We start from the raw sequence: 20,580 nt of genomic DNA, 5'->3' as shown, positions 1-20,580 counted from the left end.
GGGGGCGGGCCCTGCTCGCTGCCGGGGCGGGGCCTGGCGCGGGCGGCACTGCAGGCCGAGAGCGGCGCGGGCGGCTGGCGGGAGGTGGCGGTGAGGCGGCGCGGGGAGCGGGGCGGCTGGGCCTGAGGTGGGGGTGAGGCGGGCGGGCGGGCGGGCCTGAGGTGGGGGCGAGGCGGCGGGGAGCGCGTGCGGCCGCGAGGGCGCGGTCCCCGGGTCAGCCGGCCCTCGCCGGCGGGAGGCCCAGTCGGCGGGTCCCGGAGGGGCGGAGCGGCGGACGGCGGGGCAGGAGGCGCCCAGGCGGAGACGCTGGCCGCCCCGGAGGCCGCTGACCGCCTTCCTCGCGCGGCCGGGGAGTGACCGTGACCCCGTGCGCGGCGGGTCCCCCCGGCGGGGCGTCGCCGGAGGTCGTGCGCGGGGGCGAAGGCCCGGGACCGGCGTCCCAGACGCTCCAGCCTCGTCCTCACGTTTAGGGACCGGCGGTGCGAGCGGCGAAGCCGAAGGATGTGCGGGCGGACGTCCTGTCACCTGCCCCTGGAGGTCCTCACCAGGGCCTGTGCCTACCGGGACCGGCAGGGCCGGCGGCGGCTCCCGGAGTGGAGGGACCCCGAGCGGTACTGCCCGTCGTACAACAAGAGCCCGCAGTCCTGCAGCCCGGTGCTGCTGTCCCGCCTGCACGTGGAGCAGGTAACGCCCGCCTCCCGCACCCCCGCGCGTACCCCCTCAGCCCCGCAGCCTCCCTGTGCGGGGCGCACCGCCCCAGGGCCCGCCAGGGCCACCCGGGCCTTGCGTTTGAAGACACCTCTCAAGTCAGCATCCTCCTAACCTCACGGGTCGCCTGGGTCCTTTCAGTATCTTTGGGAGGGAGAAAATGGATTTCCATGCCCCTGACCAGTCCGGCTAAACCAGAATCTAGGCTCAGGGCAGGACTGAGACTGGCTGATCTGAAACAACTCAGATGGTTCTCCGGGTTTCTGTTCTTTCTGCTTGTGTTTTCAATCTTTTTGTGTTTGCCTTTCAGAACAGAGGTATCTGGTTTGGTAATCTGAAGTTTAATTGCGTTCATTGTGTTTATACTATCTGCCCCTGTAGGGTTGGAGTGAATTTATAGTCATGTTGTGGTTTTTTGCTTTATTCTGAGCGCGCGTGTGTGTGTACAGGCACACATGCAGTGTAATAAAAATGCTTCATTCCAGAAATTAAATATTTTAAATATTTCTCCACATCATAAGTATTTGAAATGTCCTTGATGTGTTTTTTAAAATCCCAACTGTTTCCCTCCTGGATTTTTATTTTATTTGGTCCACAATGCTTAACTCACTCTGTGAAGTTGGTCATACCCCGACTGCATGCTCTTCAGAACTGTTGTGATAATATATAGTCAAAAAAGATTCATTCCTACGTTACAGGGATCACATTATTTTGAAATAAACATCATCTTTTTGGTTGAATGAAGCTATTTACATGAAATAGTTTATTGTTTAGCCATTTTTAGTAGATGCATACTTCCCCATTGAAACTAAAAAAACTTTTTTTAATGAGAGGGAAATCAAAATTAAATATCATGGGGAACCTTGACTGGGAAAGGTTCATGTTTCACAGGAAAGCATAATTTGAAGAGAGAGAAGGATTACATATGAGCTTTATTATTTTTTAGCCTTGGTTGTCTTTGTACCACCTCTTGAAAATTATAGAATGAATGTTAATTGGAAGAAAAATTTGTTTAACAGATTCAAAGACAGAAGTGTGGAAAGATTGCGACTTGTCCTGGGTTACCCAGTCAGTGAGGGGCAGAACTGGAACAGAGGTCCAGTCCATTGTCCCCACTTCAGGGGATGCTTCCTGGAACAGGGAACAAGGAAGGTGGAGCCCTCCTCTCCCGTCACTGGTAGAAATTTGCTGATGCAATATTTTGACTCCACATCTCTAATACATTTCATTAAGATTGCTAGGGTTTTGTAATTTTGATAAATATTTGAGGTTTCTTTTTTTTTTTTTCAAACCTGTAAATTATAAAGCAAAAATAGAACCATTTGAGCAGATCGTTAATTCAAATCATCAACTGCCTGCAGCCTGCTCATGTGTATAGATTGTAACATTTGCATTTGAAACCACTGATTTGCAACTTACTTCCACTTTCATTTATCTACCCCAGTGCTACCAGCTGTTCTGGTCACAAGTCCAAGAGTGTAGAGGAAAAGATGACTAATATTGAGCAATATTTTCAGTAATTTTGGCTTAGAAGCCGGTTTGTATCCATTGTTCCCTGTACAGGGCAGCCCCGCATTTGGGTTTGGTTTACATTTATCCGGTGAACGCACTCAAGTTAAAGGTGGAATTTCTAAGAGTAGGATTTCTCAACCTTACCACTAGTGACATATTGGGCGGGATAACTGTGTTGTGGGGGTTGACCTGTGCGTTGCAGAATGTTTAGCAGCATCACTGGCCTCTACCCACTGACTGCCAGCAGTATTCCCCAGGTCATCGTGGCCAAAAGTGTCTCCTGATATTGCCAAATATATACCCCCTAGATGCCAGGAGCCCCACGGTTGGGGGTGTGTGTGTCAAAATTGCCCCATGTTCAGAACCTCAGATTTAGAGTATTGTCTTGCAAATTTCTGATGAGAGATCATTTTATTGGCTGTTATACAGTGTTCTCTCTCTTATTCTCGCTTAAGCTTTGGGCAGGGGGCCCTTCTGCTTGGAAGGCACATTTGAAACATTTGATTTTGAAAGAGAACGAGGACTTAACAAAAGCTCTAAGTTTTCACACATTCTTCCTCTCCCTTCTCTACCCTACCATTTCTTCCAGGGTCATCTTTTCCTTAGTTATCCTGCACGCTCATTAATTGGTTTTATTTTCCTGCCTCTTGGCATACAGTATACCTAGGCTGCTTCTGTCTTTAAGGGGAAAAACACACACACACACATATATATTCATTCATAGATTCCATGTTTGTGTATTTGCCTACTTGCTAGAGTTTGTTTGTTACCACCAATACAATACTCATGTAGCTTTTATGTTTGGTTCCTGGATATACAAAGTGGTGAAATATTCAAGTCTTCCAATATCGCCATTCCCAGCTGAGATCAAATAAGGTGAAGCCCTACCTAGTTTCAGTTTTCGTATTATAAACAAGTGTCCTTTTTGTGGTCTATTTATTGCTATGTGTTTTTACATTTCTCTGCTTTTTGTTGGTGATTTCACTGTTTAAAATGGTCCCCAAGCATAGTGCTAAAGTGCAGGCCAGAATTCCTAAATGCAGGAAGGCTGTCACACGCCTTACAGGGAGAATGCACGTGCTAGAGATGCTGCACTCAGGCATGAGGTACTGTGGCTGCTGGTCCTGGATTCAACATTAATGCATCAACAGTATATGTTAAATAAAGTCACTTTAAACAGAAATACACATAACACAAGTTTTATATTGATGAGTTGATGAAAATGTTGTCACCATAGACTCCTGGCCACCTAACTGTATTTCCCGTAAGATCTGCGGTTCAGTATTCCCTAATTCAGTGTTCCCAGCGACTTTGTAGAACCTGACTGCCTTGAATAACAAGAATGGAGTGTGTGTGTGTGTGTGTCTTTGTATGGAAAGGGGATTAAAAATACAGGCAAGATTTTGAAAGAAATGGAGCAGGATCTTGTGATTAGCTCAGCGGAGGGATTAGCTTTAAACAAAAGGGAGTCCTGAGGCACTACTGCCTTCCTTGCAGTTCCATCCTCTCGACTCTTGTCAGCCTACTGTTCTGTCTCTAGGTACTTTTTCTTGGACTTCACTTTTTTATTTTTTGTACTCCCAGGCTTAATCCTGTGATTGATTTACTCTCTAAGAAACTTTATCCTAATGGCTTTATCAGTTGCCTTTATGAAAAGGATTTTGTTGTTTCTTTTTAATCATAACTGTAAAAAATACTAAACTACAACTTGTGTGCCTGTTCCATGCCACATGTCCAACCTCGTAAGCAGCAGAGAAGGGACTTTTGAACCAGAGTCTTCTTAAAAGGCCTTATTCTTTCCCTTATACCAGAGGTTGGCAAGTCTGGCCCGCTGCCTGTTTCTGTAAGCGGAAGTTATTAGGGTACAGCCAGGCTTGCCCGGCCGCGGGCTGCGCTCCCGCTGCCCGCGGCGGCGGGACTGCGTTGCTTAAGTCACTGCAGTGCAGACCGCGCGGGCTCGCAAAGCCAGACTTAGCCCCACCGGCCCATCCCCATACCGCACTGCCTCTCCCCTGAGCTTTAATTCCAGGCACCTGTTGGGTGTAGTAAACACCTCTCCTCGGATTTTATTCTGGTAACTTAAAGCCACTTTATGTTACGTCCACCACTGAGGAATCAGGACAGGGCATTGCGGGCATGGTTGGCTCTTCCCTGAAGCCTGGGGCCTCAGCTGAGAAGACGTGGCATTGGGGATAGAAGCGTCTAGAGCAGCAGTCTGGCCATTGCTGTGAATGAAACGTTGTGGAGCACACGGCATCTGTTCATCTGCTGTCTGTGGCTGTTTGTCCCTGTAACAGCACTTCTGACAAGGCCTTGTGGCCTGCAGAGTCTGTAGTGCTTCCTGCGTAGCCGTGCAGAGAAAAGGTAACCAGCATCTGATCGAGAGGCGTGTTCTCTCTCATCTGGCAGTGGACACCGGCTCTTAACTGGGGCTTTTGACCAAAGCACCTACGTGCGGCCTTCCTGCAAAGCCTGGGCGCTTTCCCAGCGTGGTAGCCTTAGGGTAGCTAGATTCCTTACGTGGCAGCTCAGAGCACTGAAAGCAGTGTCTCAGCAAACAAGGAGGAGCTGGAAAACCTTTTCTGACCAGTCTCAGGAATCCTGCATTGTCATTTGTGCCACATTCTGTTGGATACAAGCAGGTCACAAGCCCATCCACACTCAAGAGAAGAGAATGTAGACCCCTGCCCTCCACCAGCTCTCAGTGGGAGGAGTGGCAAAGATTTGGGGACTGTTCTCGGAAATTCAGCACGTGCTCTTTCCCCAGATCACACCCTTCAGATTTTTCTCTCTCATTCGACAGTGCTGTCGTTCTGTCGGTTTTCTGGGCCTGAAAACTTACTCATCCCTGTTTTCTTTTTCTATTTGCCACGGCAATTCCTTCCTTCCCCTCCTTCCTTCCTTCCTTCCTTCCTTCCTTCCTTCCTTCCTTCCTTCCTTCCTCTTGGGTGTCTTGTATTCTCTTACTGTCACAGACCTCTGTACCCCTGTAGCAGAATGCAATGTGCACTCTCTACTCACGGGTCTCTTCCAGCTCATGGTGTACATACCATAAGGAGTAGTGTGTGTGTGCATTTTAATCTATGGAGTTCATCAAATTCTCAAGGGGCTAGTTACACCCTCCCCCCCAAAAGTTTAACAACCATGTGTCGGGGGCAGGGGGTCCAAAGCTATCCCCACATTTGGAGATTTGTTAGAAGGATTCAGCATATAACGTGGCTGAGTTTTATTACAGTGAAAGGATACACAGTAGCATCAGAGGGGGAAAAGAAACGAGTAGAAATCTGGAGAACTTCATGCACAGACATGCTCATGCTCTCTCCTTCCTGTGAGGGCACACCAAGCATGTTACTTCTCCAGCAGTGAAAACTGTGGTAACGTGTGCAGTGTGTCTGCCCAGGGAAGCCTATTAGAAACTCAGGCCCAGGGCTTTTACTGGGGTCTGGTCACACAGGCACTCTGCCCAGCAAGTATCAGAATTCCAGACTCCTAGAAGGAAAGCAGTGCTCAGCATAAACTTCATTTTTTGCTTAGACTAGGCATGTATACTATGCATCATTATCAGGGACAGGTGGAAACACTCAAAATCCGGGTTCTCAGATGCTAACCAAGGGCCAGCCCTGTAAACAGACTCTCCTAAAAAGAGCATCCTCTGGCTTGTTATAACTTTTCTGCACAAAACCACCTCCTGCATATTTTTTTTTAAATTGTAAGGGTTTATTTTGGTTAAGGGGGTGGAGGCAATCAGGTTTCTTTGTTTGCTTTTGTTTTTAATGGAGGTACTGGGGATTGAATCCAGGACCTCATGCATGCTAGGCACGCACGCTGCCACTGAGCTGTACCCTCCCCAACCCCTCAGCATACTTGGCGTGGCCTCTAATTTCCTATCTGGTTTTTCCTCCCTTCTCTCCTCTGTCTGAATCCTGTACCTCTTGTGGAATCCAGTCCAAGAAGCAACTCACCCTGTTCCCTCCCCACTGCCCCTTCCAAGGAGCTGGTACACGTCTCCATTCCACCTCTCACAGATCCCCCTCCGTGTTTGTACCACTTATATGGCCCTTAGCCGGTAGTGTCTTATTACTTAATACTTTTTTTTGTCTGTGTGTCCTCCCAGGGCACAGTGCAAGCCCTCCGAGGTCAAGCATCCTGCATGTGTCCCCCAGCACGCTGTGTCGCCTCAGTCGTGGCGTGTGTCTTACTGTGCTGTGGTTGTCCGTAACGTGTGCTTCTTGAGAGCCGGGGCCGAGTGAAGCGCAGGGCCTGGAACATTGTCTCTCCCGCAGCAGGCACTAAGGAAAAGTTTACAGAAACTAAACTTCATATCCCCCGCCCTGCGCAAGCAGAGCTCACGTTACTCACATCATGATTAACATTATTTTCAAGTAGAATCCTTCTCTTTTAATAATCTTCTATCCTTTGTATTTTGATGCTAACAGTATTGTAATGCCTGTGCTGAGTTTGGTGTTCTAAATTTCATTGCCATCTCACTGAATATGAACCTTTTCCATGGCAGGGTGCAGACTCATCTGAGCGTGTCATTGCTCCCATGCGGTGGGGCTTGGTCCCATACTGGTTTAGGGAAAGCGACCCTTCCAAGCTGCAGTTCAACACTTCCAACTGTCGCAGTGATACCATAATGGAGAAACGGTCCTTCAAGGTATGTCGCTGGTCTAGGGAAACGGCACATGTTCTGACATTTTATCTACCAGAACTGTTGATGCCTTATATACCTGAGAAATAAAATAAGGTTCTCTTTGGAACCTTCCTTAAGGTTCCAGAGGTGAAAATTCCAAAGTGTGTTCCCAGTTGTTAACATAGAGTGCTGTTCTGTTTGTTACCATGTGACAAAGCATGCCAAAACTTAGTGGTTTAAAACAAAACAGCAGCTTATGATTTCTCGTGTTCTGTGGATTGACTAGGCTCACCGGCGTTTTTATGTAACTGCAGGTTCTCATGTCATTATAATCAGAAGGCAGCTAGATGGCCAAGATGACTTTTTAACCTGCGTATCTGCCACCTCAGCTGGGATGAGCAGAACAGCTGGAACCCATTCGCACACCTGGCTGGGGGCTGTCAGGGTAGTCAGGCTTCTTTACCTGGCAGCCGGCTTCCCCGGAGCTCATCGTCCAGGAGAGCAGGCAGACGCTGCATCGCTTCTGCTGCCTGCTGTTGGCTATGCAGAGCCAGCCCGGGGTCTGCGGGGGAGGGGCCGCATAGGATGGGGACGCGGGCACGCGTGGGTCCTGGGGGCCAGCGTTGGAGACTAGCCACCACAAGTGCCTGTTTGTCAGAGAGCTGTTCCTGTGACGTACATTATCTAATCTTTTCAGCATCTGTGTGTGACTTTGTACCTGAGAAAAGTGAGGTACAGAGAAATCGACTGCTCTGAGGTCGCCACACGTTGGTGGACCTGAGATTTTAACTCAAGTCCATGAAACGTGCTTCCGTCACTAAGACCTCGTCTTTCTCACATTTTCCCGCAGGTGCCTCTGGGAAAGGGAAGACGCTGTGTGGTCTTGGCAGATGGATTCTACGAGTGGCAGCGATTTCCGGGAGTAAGCGAGACGCAGCCGTACTTCATCTACTTCCCCCAGGTCAAAACAGAGAAGGTACCTTCAGCAGTGCTTTCACTAGCTATCTGGAAGGGGCGGGGAAGCTCATCCAAAGGAGGGCGCTTTTTCTTTCTTTCTTCATGGGTTTTTTTTTTGTTTCTAATAACAGCTTTTTTTTGTGGCCTTTTTTTCTTTTTTTATTATCTTTTCTAATTTTTTTCTTTTTTTATTATCTTTTCTAATAACAGCTTTCTTTATTCTAATAACAGCTTTATAATTCACCTTTTAAAAGTATGCAAGTCACCAGCTTAATTTTAGTATATTCAGAGTTGTGCAACCATTTCTACTGTGTAACTTTAGAACACCTTCATCACCCCTAAAAAGAAACCCCATATCCATTAGCAGTCACTGTCCATCTCCTGCTCCTCCCAGCCTGGGCAACCACTCACCTATTTGGTATCTATAGATGTGCCTGCTTTGGATAGTTCATATATATGGACCCATACAATATGCGCTTGTGGTTGTCAAGTTGTCCCAGTACCATTTGCTGAGAAGACTGTTCTGTCCCCTTTCATTGGTCTTCATACCCTTGTCAAAAGTTGGTTAGAGGTGTATGTTTACCTCTGGAGTCTCAGTTCTGTCCACTGGTATATGTCTGTTCTTATGCAGTACCACCCTATAACTTTGTAGTAAGTTTTGAAATGGGGAAGTTTGAGTCCAGCTTTGTTCTTTGTCAAGATTGTTTTGGTTATTCGGGTTTCCTCAAAGTGTTAAATGAATTTTAGGATCAGCTTGCTTGTTTCTGCAAAAAGGACAGTTGGAGTTTTGATAGAAATTGCATTCAGCCTGTAGATCAGTTTGGGGAATTGCTCAATTTGCTATCTTTATAGTATTAAGTCTTCCAGTCTGTGAACATAGAGCGTCTTTCCATTTATTAGGCTTTAAATTTCTTTCAGCAATATTTTATAGTTTTCAGCGTGCAAGTCTTGTGCCTCCTTGGTTGAATATATTCCTTTCCTTCCTAGGTCTAATACCAAATAATAGTTTTACCTCTTTCTAGACAATGCAAGTACCTTAGAAAAGTTTCTCCTCAAGGTCAGTATACACAAATCAGCAAAATTCAATATCCTAGCAACAGACAGTTGGAACTAACAGCAGCTCGTAAGCTGCTGGGAACAGCCGAGCGGGGAGCAGGGGGAACGCGTCAGTCAGTAGAAGGCCGTCCTTGCGCAGGCGAGAGGGAGTGAGCTCTGGGCCCCAGTGGGGAACGTGACCTGGCAAAGCACACAGACCGTTAGAAGCGGAGAGAAGGCAGCATGTATAGAAGGTGGGGAGGGGTGTTTGGAAGCACGTGGCCAGTCTTCTGAATGCTTCCATTTTGCCAGGGAAGTAGGAAGCAGGGTCACCGGCTGGGAGTGAGGATGGGGAGAGAGTGTCGGGTATCTGAGAACTGAATGCGTGTCAGCAGAGAAGGGTGCTAGGATTCCCACATCACTGACCCGTCTGGATTTTGTTCTGCTGAGGGAATAAAGTAGGGATGTAACTTCCTTTCTCCCGGTACCCACCAACCCCGTTACTGTGCATCCATTCACTGAACACTTTCATGACCTTTGTTAGTTATGTTCTTCCTCCCATTAGTCCTCCTTTTTCAACACAGTCTCTTCTCTTCCATTTACCTAGTCCCTCTGAAAGGCTAGAATTTTTCTTTGCCAGCTTTCATAGTGCATTCCACAATATGACTGCTATATTTAGGGTTTTTCAACAGTGGAGAATTACCAGACTAAAAGGTAGAGCCATTTCTGGTTCTGTTTGTGTCCAGTCAGTCAGGGCATTAGCCATGAGTTACCCACCTTCCAGGGAAAGGGAGGGAGGTCTCTCTATGGTCAGGTCTCTCCCAGCCAGAGAGGACCCTACATAGCAGTAGGCAGGCACGGTTCCTCTGAGGGATTCCTCAGCTTTCTTCCCACCCTCTGCAGGGAGCCACCAAACGTGTGGTCTTTGCTCTGGGCCTCGTCACATCAGTGATCCTTACCCTTGCCCCAGAGGAGCCAGCGTGCTTGTCCTGGCTGTTTTGTTTTTCTAGAGATGGAGTCGAGGCCCTGTACTCAGGCTGACCTCTTCCTAGCTTTTCCACTGTGATTTTTTTCATTTAAAATTAACTATAAATCCAGATTTCTACGGCTGTTTCCTGAGGGAACCATTCCGTAAGATTTCTGTCCCTTTGCTTCTCCATCTTTGAACCAGGAATTGTACAGCCAAAAAGAGAATTTCCCTCTTGAGAGACCGTTAGGCACTTGTGCGGACTAGGACGGCATTCTCCTCAGTTCTGTACAGTTAGCCTCTTGCCTGTAAAGAATTACCGCATTATTTGTTGGACATTTATTAAGCACATGCCACGCGCCCTGCGGGGCTCCTGGAAGTTTAGGGAGACGTGCTTTCTATCCTCACATCTTTACCTCTGAGGCACAGACAAATGGAGTCAGACTAGTGGGGAATGCCTATGGAGGGCACGCAGACCGGGGCGTCATGGAAGGCCTCCCAGAAGAGAGAATTCTGCGGACTGCAGAGAGCTACGTCTTTCCGTTTTACCCGATCTGACAGTGACTTTAAGTTTGTTGCGGACACATTCAGTGTAGTTATTTATGTAATAGGGTAAAAGTGTACTCTGTTGCTGGTGTTCTGTTTGTTTCATCAGCTCCATTTTCCTTTTCTATTTTTTTCTACCTGCTTTTGGATTGAGTATTTTTTATGATTACATTTCATCTCCACTATTAGCTTATTTTTACTTCTTTTAAAATTCTTTAAAATTGTTTTTAGTAGCTGATCCATAATAGACCTTTTAAAGTAATAACAGTCTACCTTCGAATAATACACTGCTTCTTGTGCAGTGTAAGGACCCCACACCAGTATGTTCCCAGTCCTCCCATCTTGTGGTATCTTGTCATGCATCTTGCTTTTTCATATGCTGTAAACTCACAACACGCTTGGTACTATTCTGCTTTAGTCAGTTAAATTTTAGAGTGAGGAAAATAAGAGAAGAAATTTTACATTGACTCTCATTTTAGACGTTTCCATGAATCTTCACGTCTTTGTGTAGATCCAGGTTTCTCTCTGATACCGTATTACTTCCCCCTGAAGAACTTCCTGTAATATTTCTTGTCATTCAGGTCAGCTGGTAATGAATTCTATTTTTGTTTGTCTGGAAGAATTGGAAGAGTATCTAGTCCTTTGATTTTTTAAATCATGAGGTAAAATTCATACACCATAGAATTCTTCCTTTTAAAGTGAATGGTAATTTTTAGTATGTTCAAAATGTTAGGCAACCATCATCGCTATCTAATTGCAGAACGTTGTCACCCCAAAAAGAAACCCACGCTCACTGTTAAGTCTCTTTCTGCCCCAGCATCTGGCAACTACTGTCTTCATTTTTGAAAGGTATTTTCACTGTGTGTGGAATTCTGGGTTAGCAGTTTTTTTCCAGCACTTTTTAAAAAGTGTTCCGTTGTCCCTGGCTCTCACAGTCTGAGAAGCCTGTTGTAATTCTTGTCTTTGTCTTCTGTTTGTAACGTGTGCCCCTCCACTTCTCACTCCCCAGAGCCTTTATGATTTTCTGTTGGGTTTTCAGTAGTTTGAGTATGATGTGTGTAGGGGGTGTGTGTGTGCCTGACATGTTTTCTGAGCTTCTTAGATCTTTGGTTTGATGTCTCTAAGGTTTTTGGAAAGTTCTCAGCCATTATGTATTCAGCTATTCCCTCTGCCCCATCTTCTCTTTTCTTTCTGGTATTCTGATTATACCTGTGGTGGTTTGATATTGTCCCATAGTTTTTGGATATTCTCTTCTGTATATTTCATTCTTTTTTCTCTGTGGTTCAGTTTGGGTAATTTTTATTGACCTCTTTTAAAGTTCACTATTTCTTTTTTTATATTTTATTTATTTATTATTGAATTATTTACTTTTATTTTGGCAGGGAGGAGAGCTAATTAGGTTTTTCTCCTTAAGAGGAGGTCCTGAGGATTGAACCCAGGACCTTGTGCATGCAAAGCATGCACTCTACCAGTTGAGCTATACCCTCCCCCACAATTCTTTCTTATTTCACCAAAATTCCTTATCTGTTCATGCATGTTGTCTACCTTTTCCGTAAGAGCCTTGATATAGTAATTCTACTTAGATTCCTGTCTAATTAGTTTCAGCATTTGGGAAATAAAGTCTCTTGAATCTGGTTCTGTTGATTGCTGTGTATCAGGGCATTTCACTGCTGATTTCTGGCTTTTTCATGTGTCCTGTAATTATTTTTTTTTTTTGCTCATTCAGCCATTTTTTAATTTACAGTTTGTGTTTAATGCAAATCAGTTCCATAACATGAGAAGTTACTATGAATCAAAGCATAAATACACAAACACAATATACAATCCAAAATACGTGTACAGCATTCAGGTGTGAAATGAAAGGGAATGTTCATTCACACACACGGCAGCTTGAGATCTGTTGGATATGGTTGTTCCAGTGTAGGTTTCTAAAGATGGGAAATAAATGACTTTGGTTATCCAGACTACTGTGCCATTGTAGATATCAGAGCATCTAAGCATCAGTGCGTGACCATGCGAACAAAAGACTCAAGGGAGTGTCTATTTCTAAAAAGGTCTCTGTGCATTGAGGCAGTTGTGAAAAGACTTAGTTTCCAAAATCAAGCCCACTTTAGGCTGAGGACCAGGTTCTAACTATCTAAACATACTGACTGTTAACAGAAAGTGTTCCAAATGTGGCTACTCTGATTCCGTTTTTTAAAACATACTACAGGAAAAAGTATAAAAGTTTTTCTGAATTTGATGTAAGCAGGCTTCCAGTTTTCCCCTCCCAAATACTTGATTACCGCTTGGCTCCTTCATGTATTTGCCTTTTTAATTTCAAGATTTGTCAATTTAACCTTCAAAAGGGACCATTTTTAAAACCATAAAAAACATTCAACAGATGGAGAAATAAAAAGCATTTTGAAATTAGTTGAGGTCCGTGTACTTCTACCCTGTTATCAGTTTAGCTAACAGAATCTAGCGCTCTTATTGGATAAGAATAGTTGATAAGGATGTAAGCAACATGTGCTGTTATGCTTGGATCTGGGGTAGATTCCAGTCCATCGTTGCCCTGGCACATGTCAAATGCAATGTCAAATCCAAAGTCCCAGAGGAAAGAGTTTGGTTCCGAAGAGAACGGTGATAGTTTAACATAAAACTTTATCCAGAGTACATCGGCATTAAATTAGAGCTGCTGGAAGTGAGGATTTACAGTAACACCTTCTAATGTACATGTAAGTAGAATCACGGAAGCTTTCTGTATTACCTAATTGTTTCATGGCCTTATAAATTTAATGAACGAAGTGAAAACTGAATCTCTTTTCCACATCCCATCCTTTATCTCTAAGTAAGATAATAATCTGTTCTCATCTGCAAAGTAAAGTTTTATGTGTCCATACTTCTTAAGCCACATTTAAGGAGATCAGCTCTTAACTAATTTTGGATGTTGTCTCTGCATCTTGTACAGGAGACTCCAGCAGATTTAGTACTGGCATTCATCATCTAGTCAAACCCTTCACATGCTCTTCAAACCAATCAAATTTGGGATCCTCAACATTTTCTGTCAATAAAATAAGGTGTGGAAGCAGCAGATTCATTCATTGAAGACTTTTCCTTGTCACACTGGGTGTCTAGATGCCACATGAATTGAGTTTTGAAGATGGGGAAGTACAGATGTTTCTTGACCTGCGTCTCTTAGCAGTAGAGATGTAGAAGGGAGACCGAGATCATGAAGAGACTGGCTGTTGACTGCAGGGCATCGTTATTTGCCTCGCTGGTGGCATTAGCTGGATTTGGGGCGGCCGCGGTAGCCTGGGAGGAGTTCCTTGAAACTGGTGGAACAGTTGTTTGATTTGAATAAACCTGCATAGGTCAGAGGAGTGCCAAGAGCAGCCGCCCCAGTCCAAGCCTGGCCACCACCGCTCCGCCTGCGTCCGCTCCGCCGGCTCCGCCTGTGTCTGCTCTGTCGGTGCGCGGCGCGTCTCACTGGATGCTGGTGCGTGGAGGACAGCTGGCTTTGGGCTGGCGCTGGAAAGGTTGTGTCCTGTAATTTTTGAGCAATTGCCAGACATAGTAGGTAGGACAGATACTGAGATAATATATATGTCTGGAAATGGATATGTGTATTCTGTTAGGCCATTAATGTCCGAGATTGTCGATCTTATCAGGAGCTGAACTGGGTTTGGGTTTTGTTGTTCACCACAGGCTTTAAATTCCTCTGGTGTCACCTTGTCTTTAGGGTAAGGGTTGACCTCCAGAGGGTTTTTCTCAAAAGCCCTGCTTCCTGCAGCTGTTGTTACGTCCCTCTGTGCCTGTGCCTTAGAGAAGAGGCCTGTGGGAGCCTCCCCAGGCTCTGCCCCTTTCCCAGAGTGAGATCGCTGTTGCTTGTCATCCGTGCGTGCTCACCTGCAGGCGCCGGAAAGAGTTCCCTGTTGTCTTGGTTCGGTCTCAGTCTCGGGCGGAGCTGTGCCCCTGGCGCTCAGCCTCAGCCCTGTTGTCTTGGTTCGGTCTCAGTCTCGGGCGGATCTGTGCCCCTGGCTCAGCCTCAGCCCTCTTGATGATCCTGCTCCTTTCCCAGCAAGCAGAGGAGTTTTTCTTCTACCCTTCTCCAGCCTCGGTGAGTCTCTACCTGTATTTTAGGGGCAATAAGGATTATTATTACTTGTCCCCTGGCCTCTTAAGGTTTTGGTTCCTTAGAGGAGAACTGATCAGGTGAGGCGGAAGAGCTCCCAGCCTCTGGGCATGCGCCGGCAAGGACGGCTTTCTCTAGGCTGCTGCCCCCAGTCTCCAGCTTCCCGGATGTCTGCAGCCCCTGAGGGTTCTGTTCTCTCAGGCTACCCCACTCTCTGCATTTAGCAATTTGATGATAATTGCATCTGAATTCTTACCTGCTGCAGGAAGGCCTTGTTTTCCTCCTGTTGCTACGGGGAAGCCAGTATTCTTGTCTCATCTCCCCTTGGACAACCCTGTCTTTCTACAGAGGTCAGGCTAATTGGTTGCCTTATGACTTTAGTCCTCTGATGAGTTTAAGAAAAGTTATGGCTATTTAGATTATCTCGTTTTTTTCTTATTGTTAGGATGGAGGTGACACTCTTTCCAGCCTTCTGTATTCTAGGCCTTGAACTGAATCTTAAATGGCAAGTTGGGGTTGGCATGATGAGAAAGGGCAGGGCAGATGTTTTGGGCAGAGGAAACTTGCTTCGGCAAGACACAGGGGCGTGAAATTGCACTAGAGCTCATTTACAAGCAGCGGGGTTTAATCCAGATTCACGCTGTAAGTGAAAACCCGAATGATGCTCTGGATCATGGGAGGCCTAAGTACCCACTGAAGGAGTTAAATTGTGCTGTGAAGCATTCAGGAGTCCTACATCTATAGCTTCAGTGAGCACTTGCCACCGCGCCTCTTTTCTCTGGCAACATGGATCAGGGGGAGCTAGTAAGGCATGGGCTGAATTACTTCTGAAATGACTGTGATGCTCTCAAGTCTGTAACAGGACCCAGCCTGCAGGAGAAGGCGGCTGCTGAGTATCTAATTGGCCCTGGATTTTGCTTCCAGTCAGACAATGCCGGTGCTGCAGACAGTCCTGAGGACTGGGAGAAAGTCTGGGACAACTGGCGGCTGCTGACAATGGCTGGGGTCTTTGACTGCTGGAAGCCCCCGGATGGGGGAGACTCCCTGTACTCCTACACCATCATCACAGTGGACGCCTGCACAGGCTTGAAGAACATCCACCAGAGGCAAGTCACACTCCTGACCCCTGCGCCCACCAGGATTTAGGGAGGCATGGTCCTGTTTGCTTTCAGATAGCAGGCTTTTGGAATTCAAAGTTTCTGTATACACAGATTTAGAGGGTAGGAAGTTAAGATGGTTGCTTCACAAAATACAATTAATTGTCAGGTTGGCTCTAACATGACATGCTTCCCTAAAAATCACCATACTGTGCAGAGTTGTGCAGTGAAAGCCACAGGACTTACGAGAAAAGTGGGAATAAGGGGTAACACTGAAATTTTGTCAGTAACACATTAAAAAATAATAGGAATCTAATAAAAACAGTACTGCAGTTTCATACATTAAGTGGTTAAGGAATACGTAGTTATTACAGTGGCACTTGACCTGAAAAAAACCCTAAATTGGCTTGTGGAATGAATGTCGGAAGAGGTGCGATTCGTGAGATACTGTGAAGTGGTGGAAGGAAGATTACGCAAAATTTTTTATCTTTTGAGATCTTAAATCCTGAGGCATGTTTTTCTGCCTTTGAAATGTTCCTTCAAGGCACGCGTTCATAATAGACTGAACACTCTGATCCAGTGTATGGCCTCCGCCAGTGAACTTCAGCATCACCACTAGGAGCTCTGTAGCAGTGCCTCTATCTGTGCGCACGTCTTCTCCTGAAGCTGTTCCAGCCATGGACGTTCCTTTTCCCACAGCGTTGTTACTGATGTGGGGTCTTTTATGTGTGTTGCTCGGGAGATATTACGTGTTCTTGCTTTCAAGATGCTTTTCCATTATTTCAAGTTTCTCCTCAAGACCTAAAAGTTTTCTGTTTGCATGTACTGCTCAGCGTGTTTTAGCCAGGAAGCTGAGACATGTTTGAGATGTTGAATAAGAAGATTTTTTGACACAGAGAAAAGTTTACAAATGCAGAATAAGAGGATAACGTGCAGTGAGCCGAGTAGCTGTCTGTGTTTGTGGTGCGCAGGGATGTGCGTTCTGTGGACTTGTATGGGGCTCACTTCAGCGGGTGCGGATTTCTGTGTTCACTCTCAGTGTTTCTCATAGACAAAACCGTGTCTATATAATTTAAGCAAAATTCGCATTATGCTTCAGTTGCTTTCTAATATACTAATCATGCTGGGGACAGGCTTGCATTTTAAAAACAAGCATCAGCAGAACTGACTATGCTTGTGTGACACCGCACAGGTTCGCCAGATCTGAGTGCCCTCAGAAGTAACTTCATGATATTTTGCTGCAAAGAATTCTGTGCTGCACATACTGTTACCCATTTTGGTTTTGTCCTATGCGTTCTGTCTGAAGTGATGCTTTCATGGGGTATAGGAATTCTATTTTTTGCTAATTCACCTTAAAATAAATTCCTATTCAGCTAACCTAAAAACCACTGGTTTTTAAATGTGCCACTATTTTATGTGCTGTTAAGAAAAGTGCTGCCAATTAAACCATAACACAGTGCAGAGATGCCATTCATCATAAAATGATCTGGATTTTAGAGATATTTTTAAATACCTTTTTAAAGTACACATGTGATTTTTTTGAGGCGACAATAATTATTAAAATAGATGTTTATGCATTCATCTCACTTCGACTGTACCACCCACCAGTGAAATGTGTGCAGTCTTTAGATTGGCCAACAACATGAAATTAGAAGCTAAACAAGGGATCTTTTGCTAACATCTTCCTAGCACTGGGAGTCATCTGGGGCAGCCTCTTTGCTCTCCTGAGCCTCAGTGTCCTTTTGTTCCCAGTTATGTGGATAGCTCTTTGTTACACAAACCTGCCCTGGGTGGTGAGGCTGGAGAGTACTGTTGATAGACAAGGTTCCTGGGATTTTTCTTCCCTTTGAATGTTGAAAGGTCCCCAGTCTGGTAGCATGTGCGCTAGGGTGCCCTGGATCCAGTCACAGCACTGTCACTGCCTTCGCTATCACCCTTGGTAGGCTGGCTCTCCGGGTGCTGAATTCGTGCCCTGGGAAGTGGTGCCGGGGCCCCAGGCAGCAGGGCAGCAGTTAGCATGAGAGGCACAGTGGGGGTGAGCGGGTGAGCTGGGTGAGCTGGGTGAGCTGCTGCTTGTGGTGGCGGTTTGCACCGGCAGCTGACGAGGCCTCTCTCCCTCTCTCCCTCTCCCTCTCCCTCCCCTTGCTCTGCTTCTCCCAACCACCATCTTGACCTTGCTGGCTAGGATGCCGGCCATATTAGATGGAGAGGAGGCAGTCTCTAAATGGCTGGACTTCGGTGAGGTCTCAACTCAAGAAGCGCTGAAGCTGATCCACCCCACAGAGAACATCACCTTCCATCCGGTGTCTTCCCTGGTGAACAATTCACGAAACGATGCCCTTGAGTGTCTGGTTCCCGTCAACTTGCTGGTCAGAAAGGTAGGGCCTGTGACTCCAACAGTCCTTTTTGAGCTTTCTGTCTTGTGTTAGTGTGGCCTATTCATTTATGATATGGCCTTTTACAATTGGAGCTTTAGTATAAACCACCCAAAACTCCTCTCCCTTGTGCACAGCCAAGCGGCCCAGAGCAGTGGTTCTTGGAGCTGGCTGTGACTTGGTGCTCAGGAGACCTCTTTCAAAACGGAAATGCTGGCCCTGTCGAGACCTGCTGTGTCAGAACTCAGGGCGGGGCTCAGGCTTCTGTGTCATTAAGACGCTGCTTTGGTGAATCTTTCATAAAAAGCCAAATTTGAGGACTCCTCCAGGGTGACTGTGCGAAAGGCAAAGGAGCCCTTGACCATGACTGCATCTTGGTCCCCAGCCAAGTGTATGCCTTTTACATGTCTCTTGTGTACCTCTGCTTTCCCAAGTATGAGATGGAGGAATTCCAGTCCTCATTTTCCTTCAGGAGGATCTGAGAACATTCCTGCTGTGAACTTTAACTTACAATTGGCAAGGATCCGGAAGATGTATCCTGAAGGGAAGGTGAACAGGCAAAAGGCCTGCAGTGGGAGGTTCCAGAGCAAGAGCTGGCCCCTGCTGACATCCGGGGACAAAGGCTTAGGAGTAGCTGTGTTCCTAGGTGGCCTAGGGGGACCTAAGTAAGACATGGGTCTGTGTTCCAAAACAGACACCTTAGACAGTCTGAGAAGCGTGAAGGATGGTGATGGCGGACGCAGCCGCCCCGTCTCCATTTTCTCTAAGGTTTGTTAAGGTTTCACGCTCAGTCTCATCTTTCCTCTTTTGTCTCAGTTCTCTCAAACTCCTGTGCTCCTAACATTTTTTCATTAGCTGTCTCTAAAAATGTAATTATATATATTTACTTTGCACTCGACACTGCCCCATTTCTGCCATGTCTTTACTTCAAAAGAATTCACATTCTGGAAAGGGGGCATTGTGTGGATTCAGAATCTGCAGTTGAGGGTTGGGGTGTGGGTGCAAGGGCGCGGAAGGGGCAGTGCCAGTGGGGGGGGGGGAGCTGTGGGGGCTGCACGCTGGGAAACAGCTACTCTCTGCAGCTGTGGGCTGAATCCATCCTCATCGGGCTGTCTCCTGCTCACTTCCCCACACTGGCTGGTCACACTGATGGACATTCTTTTCCCTGTGAACGCCCATTCTCTGCAGGTGCTGGGAATTCCTGGCAGCTCTCTTCTCTAACAGGTCTAAGCCTTTCTAGAGCTACTCCCTGCTCCTTGCCCCCTGGAACATGCTCAGTTGCTCCCCTCCTCCCATTCCGGATTAGAGGCCCCGTCTGGCCCTTAGAAACATTTTCCATACCTGGGTCAGTATCTAATGCCTCTTTCCGTTTCTTTGCTTGGAGTTGGCCTTTTCCCAAAAGCTTGAGCTTGGGTGGTTTGAGCTTTTTCTTCTTTCTCCTAGGAGCTCAAGTCAAGTAGCAGCAGCCAGAAGATGTTGCAGTGGCTGGCCACAAAGTCACCCAAAAAGGAAGACCCCAAAACACCCCAAAAGGCAGAATCAGATGTGCCCCAGTGGTCCAGCCAGTTCCTCCAGAAGAGCCCAGTGTCCCCCAAGAGAAGTAGTGCAGGACTCCTGGAGCGGTGGCTGAAGCGGGAGAGGGAGGAGGAGCCCGAGGCCAAGCGGCCGCGCACTGAGTAGGGCGGGGCATTCAGAGACCAGGCCAGGTGTGCTGCGCTCAGTATGTTGTGGAGGCGGGCGCCGGCGCGGTCTGTGGGTTTGCTTTGGGAGGAGCTAGCACAGTGTGGGTGAACAGTGGTGGCTTCTTTGGGGAGTAGCTGTCCTGGCTGTGACCCAAATGCAGTGGGGCTGTGGGGCAGCCTGGGAGGAGGGAGGGCCACCACCGTCCACTCGTGGTGTGTGCCCACAGCCCTCTCCTGGTGGGACTGGTGGATCCGACCTGGTGCTGCCAGCGGAGGCTGTTTTCTGCTCAGCCTTTGGGCTCTTCCAGTCTTTTGGAATTAAGTTCTTAAAACATTGTGTTTTTTCCCTGTGTAAATTATATTTGATAAACTGCGTACATTTCAGAAAATGCTGCTGGTGGAAGGCATTCTGGATCTGTTTCCTGGCATCAGCCCTAGGGAATGGATTTTGTCACAGATACGGGGCACTGGGGATTTCTGTGGACAAAACTTCTTTGGAAACAATAAAAAGGCTTGATGAGGGGCTCTTTGCTGAGTCTCTTTTCACTCTTAATACTTGGAAGTTGTCTGAATCCGTTAACTTAAAACCAGCCTGAGAGAGTGCCTGCCGAACACAGAGGTTGCAGAGGCCAAGACCCGTCTTTACACGGGGAGGGAGGATGTGGGTGAGGACAGGCCCCAGCCACGCGAGGAGCCGGCCAGACTCTGGGGGCTGGCCGTCCGCCGCAGCCTGGTCAGCGCCCCTGTCCTCCCTGACGCGCATCGCTGTATAATTAGATGTTTGTCTGGGTGGTCGTGGGCTATCCTCCCCCCATCCGGACGAGTGGGGCCGGGAAGGAGAGCAAGGGCGCCGCTTCTCCCCGTTACCACCTCCGATGTGAGCGGCCGGTGGTAGCAGCTTGTTAAAGGGGCCTGGGCGCTGACTGCGCGCGCGGCCCGTGCGGGGAGGGGCGG

General features: G+C 47.1%; 1 protein-coding gene across 1 annotated transcript; it reads left to right on the top strand.

Moving 5' to 3' along the window:
- Positions 1 to 22: 22 nt before the first annotated feature.
- Positions 23 to 20,179, top strand: HMCES (5-hydroxymethylcytosine binding, ES cell specific). The gene is made up of 7 exons (XM_064496166.1): positions 23 to 90; positions 471 to 684; positions 6,734 to 6,877; positions 7,704 to 7,829; positions 15,397 to 15,578; positions 17,755 to 17,947; positions 19,388 to 20,179. The coding sequence occupies exons 2-7, from the start codon at positions 502 to 504 to the stop codon at positions 19,622 to 19,624; spliced, it is 1,065 nt and encodes a 354-aa protein (XP_064352236.1). The 5' UTR covers positions 23 to 90; positions 471 to 501; the 3' UTR covers positions 19,625 to 20,179.
- The last annotated feature ends 401 nt before the right edge of the window (positions 20,180 to 20,580 follow it).

Source organism: Camelus dromedarius, chromosome 17, assembly GCF_036321535.1.
Source record: "Camelus dromedarius isolate mCamDro1 chromosome 17, mCamDro1.pat, whole genome shotgun sequence".
NCBI lineage: Eukaryota > Metazoa > Chordata > Mammalia > Artiodactyla > Camelidae > Camelus > Camelus dromedarius.
Note: the sequence above shows the minus strand (reverse complement) of the source record. Positions and strands in the feature narration are given on the sequence as shown.